The sequence below is a fragment of the Temnothorax longispinosus genome, chromosome 7 (assembly GCF_030848805.1).
Source record: "Temnothorax longispinosus isolate EJ_2023e chromosome 7, Tlon_JGU_v1, whole genome shotgun sequence".
Lineage (NCBI taxonomy): Eukaryota > Metazoa > Arthropoda > Insecta > Hymenoptera > Formicidae > Temnothorax > Temnothorax longispinosus.
The window spans coordinates 15,805,478-15,818,161 of NC_092364.1; the positions used below are offsets into that span (position 1 = coordinate 15,805,478).

A 12,684-nucleotide genomic window follows, 5' to 3' on the forward strand; every position below is an offset into this window, starting at 1 on the left:
ATAAAATTAAAATACACTTTAGATCTATAATTTACATTAGATTTCAAGATAAAATTCTATTTCTAGTTTTATGCTGAAAAGCACTATTTTGATATATGTGTGCATTTGAACATATTAGATATTTTATGTGCTGCATTTCTGATTCTGCAAATATTGTTCGTATTACGTGATACATAAAATTATAAGTAGAATTCTATCTTGAATTCTGACACAGATTACAGATCATCTAAAGCGGGTTCAACATTAGATAATCGCATTTGATATCCGGCTTAAATGTGAATCAGTATTACTATCATATGTCTTGAGAAGGAAATAACAAATTAAACGCAAAGGAAAGACGCATGTCCGGTAATGTGTAAAATAAGAAGGAAAAATCTCATTTTTATTTGAGTCACATATCGTTGGACGTTCTTTAGCATCGTCGCTGCAAGTCCGACGCGCCGTTTCGATGCGCTGAAAAAGGGATACCGCTTGCGAAAGATTCGATAAAGATGATTTTACAGCCTGCGCGCCGTTTCTCCGCGTTTTCGGAGAGATTTACGTTACGAGAACGAGGCGAACGGTAAATCCTAATTGTTAAGTCGGCCGTACGTCTGCGTCGAACGTTTCTTCGTTATTTTCGTTGTAACCTTATACCGGGGGTAAGTACCGTGGCCGTGGACTCAGGACACGTATAAAGTGTAACGTGTGCAAAACCTGCGCATCGTGTGTAGCATATGCGATACACGACGGGTTTGCAAACGTGGCAGAGAATATGAAGTGCCATAATTCAAAGGGTTTAGAGCGAGAACCGTAAATTTTGGAATTAAAAATGTTTACAGGTTCATTGGTCGATAAATTGATCTCATTTTGTCCACATTTACGGACAAATTATTTTCACAATTGCTCTGTGAGTATTATTACAATAAAAAAAGGTTTTGGAATAATTTTAACAATTTTATAATTTGGCTATAATTTGAGTCCAAAAAGAAGGACTAAACTTAATTTAAAATATTCTTTAAATATTACTACGATTTAAGCTTTAGAGATTGCCTGATTAGATTTAATAAATCTCACTTTAGTAATGGTGTGACATATTTTTTCCTTATATAACGCCGGGTTAAGATATAAAACTGTATTCTGATTATGAGTATGTTGCATGATACACTTTAAGACTTTTAAACTTTAAGTAATGACATTAAATCTGGCTTTTTAATTGCGATGATTTACATGGTACTTGATGCATATTATATAACAGTAAGATAGAAAAATGAAAGCTAAGTAGATTAAATGTCGATTTAAAGTGGAACAATCGTGATTCTTGATAAACGATATTGAATTGACGCATTTAATAATAAGCGATCTTCTGAGCACGTAAATGCTTTATTCGCAAGATAACAATATGCATGTCAGAATTTCGCTAGATCGGATAATTGTTGTCGTTACATACACCACGCTGTTAGATTAACCTCGGGTAACCCGGTCGTGTCCATCGCGAGATCGCGATAACACGATCTCTTTCTCTCGCATTATCTATCGTCAATTCGTGGTGCTGCACGTTCACGGCAAACCCCTCTTGCTCAACAAACTTGGTCAATGATTCACGATTCGTGTTATATGTTACGATTTCAACGCGATACACAAACACACATAGATACATACGTGATACAGTCAAGTATATATATCATATATCTTTCTTAAGAGATACATTTTAATTCGCTCTTTAATTACTCGCGTTTTCCTCCACGAATAGAGAGCGATTAGAACCATCATATTTTTTCACGCGCATAGGGATAAAGATTTCTAGTTTATTTACATTTTTTTTTTAAAGGACATGTGCATCATGCGGAAAAATCTGAAAATGCTTGAAAAAGGACCATTCTTAATATGGCTAGAATGTAAAATATTTTATGGTTCATAGGGCCGCCAGAGGCGTAACGCTCATTGGACAGTAATTACGACTTGCGAGGATCGGTCGGCCGATCGAGGTATCGCTCTCGCTATACGGAAAGGCGGCGGTTGCGAAATGACAGACGTCTGTTTTTTCTTTTATAAGTATCCCGGGCACGAAAGTGGCCGCTGGACGAGACACGGACACGTGGGAACGCATTGACATCTACTTAACTCTGCCCGAGTGTACTTCTAACGTGCGCGCATGCTGTGTCCGACAGAAAGATCGATTAATGCGGCACAGCGATCTCGGGCAGCAATTGCGCGCCGTGCGTGATCACGCTCGCCACGAAAGCGGGAAGTAAAATAATTGCCGCGCCACATCGCGGATCCGGGCTGTCGCTATATCGAAATAAATTGACGATTAAGTAATTGTCAGATTAGATTCTCGATCAGAGAATACAGGGCAGAAAAACGATTGTTCGACCATTAAACATGCACGATCGTATCGTCCGATATCGCGATCTTTCTGAAGAACATTCTGAATCGTGTATCGTGAGATGAGATAAGATTATAGCGATATACACATATAGGTAACATTGAGTCATAGTAAAAAGATTTTATAAGATTTTGATTAAAGGAAACAGAGAAATGAATATATCTATTCAGACGAGATAAGCCTAATCATTAATCATTTATATCTATGAAAATTTTGCAGAAAATAATAAATTAAAAAAGATTATCATATTTTTAATTTATAAAATAAATACTCTTTTTGTTTGTGCGTAAGTGTATTGTATTTTATTTGTTAAGCTTGATATTTTGAAGGCATTTTTTATGTTTCTAAATAGAATGTTTTTTTCTCTCTGTCCCTTTCTCTCGTAAACGTCTCGTCATTACATTTTACCTTTGCAAAAAACATGTATATTTACGAAAATTAATTATATCTTATAATCTTGGATACTATCTTGTCGGACATATTTGGAATTCGCGCAAAAATGATGCGGCAACCTCTTTTAATTCGGTTGAACGGTACATCAGGCCGATCTGTACGTTTTCTCTGCCCTTTTTTCGTAACCAGTCCCGGTTCTTCTCGACTTTCGGTCGGAGAAGTCTAGGGTCATCACCGTCGCCCACGGCACGAGCCGACCTGCTGCATGAATGAACGCCAGGGAACGGGAAAGCCCTTTTTGAGGGTGCTCACGTGGCCGTCACGTGAAGAAGGCACACCCATTGTCTTCTGTGGGGTGGAGGTGCGTGCTTGTATAAGTGTATAACGTACGTTTTTACTCTTTTTATGGCGTACGTGTGCATTCGCGATGTGGCACACAGGTTGCAATAACGGCGGCTGAACATAAAAGAGTCGCGGAAATAAAAGATTGGACGTGGCGTGCGAGGAAGCGAAAATGCGGAATAGCATTAATGCTAATTGCGAAATATGAGAAGCATTTTGTCACACCATCGTTTTGTTCTTGTCGTGTCAGAACTAAACGTGCAAATATTTGAAACTATATCTCTTTCGGGAATACGAACAAAAGAATTTGTCGATTCTTCTTCGCAGCAATTTTCGCTTAATTCATTCGCGGAAGTTCATTATTTTATGTGCAGGAAATCATCTTTCCAAAAATCTACAAAATCTATAACGGTAACTTACGTTAACATTACGAAAAGCGGTTTTCAATTTTTCTCGAATAGGGTATGGTGGGGCAGGTTGAGACGGATTTTTTGTTTGGGCTCATATTTCTTGAACTAAACTATTCGAGTGTGATTAATTATCTTCCAAACTCCTGCATTTGTCCCAATGTGCTTCATCCATGGATTTTTTCGCGACTCCGAATATATCTACAGAAGACAATACATATGCATACACAATCAAACATCCAACATAATTAGAGCAAAGCTTAAAAGAATGTTGAAGTGGAGGGCAATAAACACGTTCGATATCGGAAAATCTCAATGTCTCACTGATATTCGTCATATTCTTTTTATGTTCTGACTACTAGTATTTTTGCATTCGATAATTATAGATTCGCAAATTTCATTGTCTTTTGGCATTATCTTTTGAATACTCTTGTAAAAAAAATTTTTCCTTGTCTCCTCTTTTTCTGAATCTTTCCGATTAAACGCGTCACAAAAATTTGATCTTTTTTTTTTACGTCTGCACGTGCATTGTTGTATTTATTTTTATTATCTACTTCTTCATTTATAACGTGATATATCTCGTAATACATGAAATATTTAGAATGGTTACACAACCAAATGTATTTTTGCGAAAGATAGATTTTTATCGTAATGAAAATGTCTTTATTTTCATAGAAGTTTGTAAAGTCATAGTCATTTTATTTATCCGCGATTTTATTATGTTTCTTATACATTTGTCACAAAATTTTTCGTTTTATTCTAATGGGGCACACTTTTTAATTTAGCGTTTATTTTCCTTAGGAAATCAATTTTTTATTAATAGAAAATTTGTTTTATTAAAATTAATATACATGTAATTATATTTTGTATATAAATAAAAGCTAGAAAAACAAAGTTCAATCTTTGGAATCTGAAAGATCTCATCAAGCGCGCGAAATATTATTAAGATCAATTAATTTTTAGAATTTTTCGATTATATACGATATATAGAGTTTAATTATATCGATTACACACTACGTATCTATATTTTGTTATTCTTTTCTACAAGAAGAAACTGCCTGAATCTTAAGTTATAGTAAACTGAAATTTCTAATTCATAATTTCTAACTTATAATTTGTATTTTTATTGCGATCGACAAAAGCACTTCATGATTCTTACAATTAAATCAACGGCTAACATTTTTCAATTATGGAGTAAAGTTGTTTAGATACCAAGCGCAAAAAACGTTCCGCGCGAATTACTCCGAACAATCGGAAAAGTAACAAAAGCCGGTAAAACAGAAAGTTTCAAAGATTTTTCAACTGATAACGAGACGCCCAGGTGTGCGCGCTTCATTCAAGATATTCCGTTTCGTCGCGTTCAACGAAAGCAGGCAGCGCTCGCCAACGGCTCGTGGCGGGCCAGGCGGGCGGGGGGGAGGGGGCGGTGGCCGCGACTCGCGAGAGCGTACCGCGCCGGTTGCGTGTGTCGCGTGTCAGTTACATCGCGGCAGCGGACGCCGGCGGGCGCGCGGAGTGTACGGAGTATACTTTCGATCAGCGTGATCCGTGAAAACTGCTATTATCGTGGCACGACAACAGAACGCCGAACGATTTTTCGCGTCAGGATGAATCGGAGTAATCGAGTCGGCGAAAGGTGGCCGCCAAGGAGCGCGCCTGTCGGACGCGAGTGACGGAAAGTCGCAGGAGCGAGGGGTACCACTCGTCGCGATTATCACGTGCGCGGCCCTTCTGACGCTTTTGACTAATGCTATATTTAAATCGCGACGTGTGTTTGTGTGGATAATTGTGAGACGCACGTTGGATTACGCGAAGGCGCACGGCCATTCGAGTGTGAAACGCGACTCTTCCGGGCATCGATCAACGCGAGCTACCGCGATCGCGGACGAGTCGTGTGAGAGTGGCGAGGATCCCGTGAAGGAGTGAACAGTGAACGTTATTTATCCGTGGACAGTGTCGGGTGACGTACAAAGATCGGCGGGCATTCATTCGTGTGTATTTTCTTGGTCGCGCATCCTCCCGAACCCCGTATCGCGAGGTGATCGCGCGAAGTTGGCCGCGAGCGCGGCCGGCATCGCGGTGAAGTTTGACACGAGCGGCGCGAATTTCGAGGTGCCCATGCCGGCGGCGCGCGAGCAGCAGCACCGCTGTCGGCCGTGCGAAGTTCGTCGCCGTTGACGTGTTTAGATTCGAAAGACCGAGCGGCGACGCGTGACGCGAGCGGAGGTCATCGGTGCGCGTAACTTGTGACTCGTGACGGTCTGTGATTCGCACGCGACGATCGTCGATCCCGTCGCCGTCGGGTGGGTTCGAACTTCGAACCGTCGCGCGTCGGTAGACGAACCGTCGCGTCGCGTCGGCAAACGAAATTAGCTATCGCCGGGCTGACCGTCCGTACTTCCGATCGAGTGTGTTCGTTGGATTTTCCCGATTGAGTTCGTGTAAAAAAACTGGAGACCAAGCCTGTCCCAAACGTATAAAGAAATAAACAAAAACGATCGAGTTCGATAAGCGCGTCGCGGCGACGTCGGCGTCCGCAGATCGTGACGTAACCTCGAAATCCGCTGGACTGTGAATCGGAGTGTACGTGGTTTAAGAGACTTTTGTGTGTGTGTGCGCGTCAGATAATCCAAGGGCAGAGTTAGAGGAGTCTTCCTACTCCATAGCCAGTTGGAGTAACCTCCCCCTCCCCCCTCAAAAAGGGATAGTGAATCGTAGCCCGTGAACGTCCGCGCGGAACGTTCGGCGTGAAGGCCGGCGGCGCCTTCCGCCAATTCCGGTCGCGCGTAAATCGTATCGCGAATGTCGTCCGCGATGCCGTGGATTCTCGACGGCCGAATGGCTCGCGTGTGGCGCGACGAACGTTGTCTCTGACGACGGTTTCATCGAGGCGGGGGGAAGGATCGCCGGCCGCGAAGACGGCGGGTTTGTCCGAGACAACGGCGCCGATCCTCGTCGTCATCGTCGCCGTCGCCGTCGCCGTCGCCATGGCCTACGTGCTCTGGCGAGTGTTCATGAAGAAGTACTCCAAGGTGCGGCTGGGCATCAGGAATCTGCCGGTGAGTCCAATTTTCATTTTTATTTTTTTTTATAAAATGACGGTGCTAAAACTTCATACACATGGCAAGTCCGCGATCCTCGCATTACGTGTATATCTTTTTACGCCACTTACGTCCCGACCCTTTCGTCTTTCTCTCCCCCCCCCCCCACATCTAACAAGTAGTAAGCTACGTTTGTTTCTCTTTGAACGTAAAAAAAATGTAGAAAGTGCACGTGACGGGAGCGAGCACCTATTGTACGTGCGCGCGCGGCACCGCGCTTGGCTTTCTTTCGAGCCCACGGCGCTGAATTTTCAAGAGCTCGACATCGTAGATTATAATCCTTTAATTGCGGGGGGAGGGGAACGTAATAAGCACCCTCTGCAAACCTGAAATAAATGGGCTTAAAAGAATGAATAATAATAATGCTATGAGCGCCCCGGCTTGAAATAGGCACGCATGAAGCGCAGATTTGTTGCGATCGTAGAGAGAAGACGCGACTGGCCTTTGCGTTTATCAGCTTTCGTTTCGGTCATAACTATTATTTTTTTTTCGCGGATATAAATGGATGTGTATCGGAGAAGACCGTGATTAAGTTTTCATGCGCGGAAGCTCGAAGAAAAAGACCCTGTTTACAAAGCTGCATTTTATTCCAGAAATAGAATACAGCTGAAAATGTGCGATCCCCGCAACATTTTATCATAGGGATGACTGCTTATCATTAAAATTAATAGCACAAAATTATTAATATTAATCGACATATTATTATTAATTGCTGTTTTATTCACATTAATATAATGATTAATAGTTTAATTAAAATCAGTGAATTTTAAAGAGGATTATTAATCCATTTAAGAAATTAATAAAAGTGAGTGAGGTTTAATTCCTACCTTCTATTACACGTTTTGTACCTTTTTTTGTTCTTATTTTTTCATCGGTTTGTTTCATTTCCTAAAGAGGTTTTGTGAATGCGTAATTTTTAGGTTTATTCGGTCGGCCGATATCGTGCGAATGCAAATGCGAACGGCGCGATATGAACGCGAGATGCTGCGTGTGCGAACGCGCATCCTCGCTGCCTCGGATCGTCAAGGTTGATAGTTTGCGGCTGGACTCTAGTGCCGGATAACCGCGGTACGTTCGCGGCAGCATACGGATTATGCAATTAGGCATCGCTCCATGCCCGGCGGAAACTCGCTTTCAATTGATAATTACCGTCGTTAGCAGTCCTTTCCGCAACTGGGATGTGTGTGTGTGTATACACATACATGCCTGGATTTCATTTATTTCTCGCGCGCATTTTTCTTGACTTCGTCAAGAATGAATTAAAATATTAGAGAAGTCTTCCTCGCCAATTACTTACCACGAACGATTCTTAGAAATCTTTTATGATGTTTAATTGCGAAAGAAATAACTACGTATTCACGACTGAACATTAGTTGTTTGATGAAAAGTTCATCCATTTTTATTAATTTTATTGAAATCGTCATACTTATGCGATGTGCAGACGGCGTTATTTAATACCTTCCCACCTGAAGAGAGCCGTGTGTCCGATCTATAAAATAATAGATCAAATAATGATATCTATTAATTGATTCGGACGCGGCTCTCTTCAAGTAGGAAGACATTTATGACGCCGTTGTACTGTAAAGTAGATGTCTAGTCTTGTAGAATTTTAATAAACAATACCGTATTCTCTAAAAATTATTACTCATCCATCAAAATTTTGAGATATAATAATCGATATAGCAGCATTTAAAATTACTGATATTTTCAGAATATTATAATATTTTTTATATCATATTGTTTCATGTTCTTATTAATTGCTACGTCATTGCATTTGCTTCATTTGCATTTATGTTATATTCGGGTTACAATTGAGAAAAAAAGCAGCAAGCCTAAAGGCATATAGTATGTAAATGCATAGAAAACTTTTTTTCATCGATGCAAGCTTTATACTTCTGATGGAAACGATTAAGGAACGCGTTACCATTTGGTCGATCATGATAAATCGAGCTACAGTAACGGTGCAAAAAGTTGGAAAAGGTGCAGCAACGTGGCTGCCCCTACCAATAATTATCCAATTATTATTACCACATTGGTATTAGCCGCAGTTGCATTCTAATAATTGCATGACGCCACGATATACTGACCTTCGTAAAAGCGCGTGGCGCACGTCGTGTGCGGCCGATAATCACTCCAGATAGGTAGATACTCGAAAACAGTCTACATAATTGACATAACAAAGCGGAAAACACCCGCGAGCAATGCACAAGAATTGCAACGGTCATTATATTTATAACGTTTTTAAGTGATCAAAACAATAACGGTGTATAAAACGAGTGCTTTTATTATAAATTTTGTTATTATCGAGAAAGTTATTCTACTTTTTTTTAATTCTTTATTTTGGATTCGCTCTTTTTAATTTCTATTATATATATTGATAATTACTTTCAATTATGATTAATCTTGTCCTATATCTAATCGTGTTCTATATCTTAAATCATTATCTTCAAACATTCTATTGTAGAATATATCTGGCCACGTTTACCATTAATTTTTTGATATTTATAGTTTCTTAATTATACGTTTTATAACTAGAAATGACTGTAATTAGAAAACTGTAACTATAATTAGAAAATAGATTTGTTTTATCAGATAACTAGCCATTCTAATATAATCAGAAATTAATTGAACAGTCAATCAGATTAAATCACAATAACGATTAATAAAAGTGTTAATTGATACATGAAAAATACGAGCATGACAATGTGAGTTTACTTATACTAATAATTAACATACTTCTGAATAACAATATTACATATATTTGCATTTAACCTTGCAATTCATGTTTTGGTATTTTTTTCTGCTGATAATGCTATCGTCTATGTATTCTGGCTGTTTTTTCTTTCGTTTCATTGTTTTAACACACGGTTATATCGTTGACTTTCGAACGTTGACTTTCGTGCGTTTGATCGATCGGCGAATTGTATTCCATTCCGGTCAATATTTAATGAGACACACCCGGCCGATAAATTTCACGGAAGGAAAGGGCTAAAGCTAATAGATAGGGGAGAAAATGTTGCACTTCAATTTACGGTGCGTTCAGTTACTCAGATGATTAAGATTTTTGTACGGTAATAAATGAGGTTTTATCCAGAGAGGAAATGTTAAACAAACATCGGGCGGTCACGCTTTGCACGAATATCTAATATTATTTCTCGCTTCTGTTACTTATCTTTTGTGAGTTTCTCAATAAGCTGTTACACCACGTTACCGCAATAGCAGTGAAAGATATATTTTGTCCTTCGTTTTTCAACGTATCATTGAATAATACTCAATGCGAGACTCAATGATTCACAAATTGTGCACAAACCCGAAAATATTTCAGAGAATGCGTTAATCAAGTATTTAATAATAAAAAATTATTATCTTTTCTGGAATAAATATGCAATAATAATGTGTGTTAATTTTCTAAATATTGTACAGAATTGGATGGAAAGACAAATTTAATTTTATCCTGTCACACATTTTGACTAGATAGGTATTGTTCTTTTATACGCTTTGTGAGAGCGACCTAACGGAAAGGTATATGAGGTGTTAGATAATTGAAAGTAAGAGCGAGTGTAATCCCCTATTTGCAATCGGCGGATGACTTCATCACCGTGTCGCAATGGGCTCGCGACAAACACGCCTTCGTACAGTCTATAATTGCCGACTGTTTAGATTGTATCTCTTGAACGTTGACAGTATCTTTGTTGAATCTCCCGACAAGATCGTGCTAACAGAGCGATGGTATAAGCAGTTTATCGCGATTATAAATATATAAAGCAGATGGTAATCTGTTCGGTACTTGAAACTAATAATTTTTAAAGATTTCGAGTGTACAATGAAAGAAATCAGAAATGTATTAATTATCAAAAGATACGCACTCTAAGTTCTTCTAACTTAATATAAAGAAACAATACAAGAATACAAGAATATAAAGAACTTGTTCTTATGTTTTTAGTATTAAAATATTCTACTGTTGTATTGTGTATGACCAGGTATATTATGTGCTGTGCATTTCCGAAATATATTAAAAACTGCGAATTTGTTTCACGGGCTATTACCCAATTAATCTACATGAAAAGATGAAGTCACCGTGTGATCGTCAGCCAACAGACGTCGCATTTGTCAGAGCAGCTTAATAAATTTTAATGCTGCGTGCTCGCGTGACGTCGGGGTCCACTAGGGTGTTCCGTCAGTGGCAGCGGGAGGGCCGGGAGGTATGAACGGTGGGAGTTTAAGAAAAGAACGAAGGAAGGGAGATGCGAGGGTGCAATTTAGTTTGCGGTTGCTCGAGTCGGGTTACGTTAGGCTAGTCCGGCCGCCAGTCGGTCCCCGTGACCGTGAACCGCGCGGCTGACCTGCGACACAAACACGGTTTCTCTCTCCTCGACTGGACCCCTTTGCCCCCCTCCTTGCGTTTCCATCCCCCTTTCCGTCCCTGTCCCCTTCGCCATTGCCACTCATAAATCTACCTGCACCACATCGCGTCTCGTTTCTACGGACCGCTCGCTTAGCTCTCTCTCGTGTTTCGCATTGTGCAGTCTTCGGGATCTCCGAGTGATAAATACAACCGTGGCCACCCTCTCCTCCTCTCCCGCTCTTCCTTGTCCTTTAAATTTCATTTTTCGCGCTCTCCCTCTCCTTTGGTCCAGCGCGAAACCGGCGATGTAAACTGTATCCCGCTTTTATCGGCTCTTTTCTCTTAAAGAGGCATAATCTTGCTATGTGACTTTACATCGACACGTAGGAGGCTGATCTATTCCGATATCCAACTTATTGAAACCGGAATTTGTCTTGCAATTTATATAATACACGATATTTTGTCTTTTTTCTGTTTTCTATTATTGTCACTTTAATCGTGACGTATACAATTTTTTACCATTAAAACTTTTCTTTAAATAAGTAGATATTGATAAGTAAAGCATTTGTTTTTTAAGAGAATATAAGCAGATATGTATCTTGAATTTTAAGTTTTCAATATATCTCTACTGTTTTTTTTTATTAAAATAACATGGTTTACATAATTTTATATTGAAATTGAATGTTTATTTATAGTAAAATTCGTGAATGTTTAGTTTGACAGATTTTAATTCTGGACTTTTCATATATTTATTATTCTGCGTCATATAATATTATTTTATAGCCTGATGATTTCTATTTTACGTTATAACGCGCCGCGCGGAATTTCATTCACTTTCGCCGTTAATTAAACAAGCGCATTTCAAGACAGCCGAGTTTGCGTGACGAGAGTAACATGCAAATTTCATCGAAAAACGACGTCCCAGAATTAAACTCTGCTAAATTAAAAATGAGTCTTTCCCGAGGTTTCTTTAAGCTGTCACTCATTGCGTTGCGGTTCGTTGCCTGGATTAAATATCGTTATTGTGTTGTTACACGATAACGAGTTGGGCGAGGACGAGGTCGCAAGAAAGAAATTATTTTGTAAAAGGAGAACACAGATGTTTCAATTCGTTTTTATGTTTAATGTACTTAATGTCTTAATGCATTTTTATGCGATCGTAATTATTTCTTTCTTTCTTTTTTCTCGGTATCTAAACGTCTCAGAGTGATGATATTAATTTAGATGTGATGGGTGATTATGAAGGCCATTTGTGATAATTTTTAATTCTCTATTTAGAAAACTTTTTCTATATTTTTTTTATATATAAGAAAAATACATGATAATATGCAAGAAAAAACAGTGTAAATGCTGCAAGTATGGAATAATTGAAATTTATGATTTTTTGCACAACGATACAATGAATATAGTTAAATACATTAATATAGTTAAATTTATAGTTTTTACACGCTTATTTTGGTGCGTCGGCGTTTTGGATTTTAATTTATTCAATAATGTATTTCGGAACGTTATGTTTTGATTTCAATAAGGAAGAAATCATACTCATCAGAACTAGTGATTTGACACGTGAATCGATGATACAGACATGTGTCTTCGTGAATTTAATGCCATTACAGCCATTACGTTCATGTTGAAGCGTCACGCGTTTCTAAGTCATGGAGATTCATATGACTTTTTCTGAGTGCCGTTCAGTTTGAGCAAAAACGTGAAAGTGCTCCTATCTGGATG

General features: G+C 39.1%; 1 protein-coding gene across 1 annotated transcript in view; it reads left to right on the forward strand.

Annotated features, from left to right (window-relative positions):
- The first annotated feature begins 5,647 nt into the window (after positions 1-5,647).
- LOC139816735 (uncharacterized) overlaps positions 5,648-12,684 on the forward strand; it is a 293,006-nt gene continuing 285,969 nt past the window's right edge. The window contains exon 1 of the mRNA XM_071784440.1: positions 5,648-6,569. Coding sequence (XP_071640541.1) covers positions 6,498-6,569 — 72 coding nt within the window. The 5' untranslated portion in view covers positions 5,648-6,497. The remainder of the gene's footprint in view (positions 6,570-12,684) is intronic.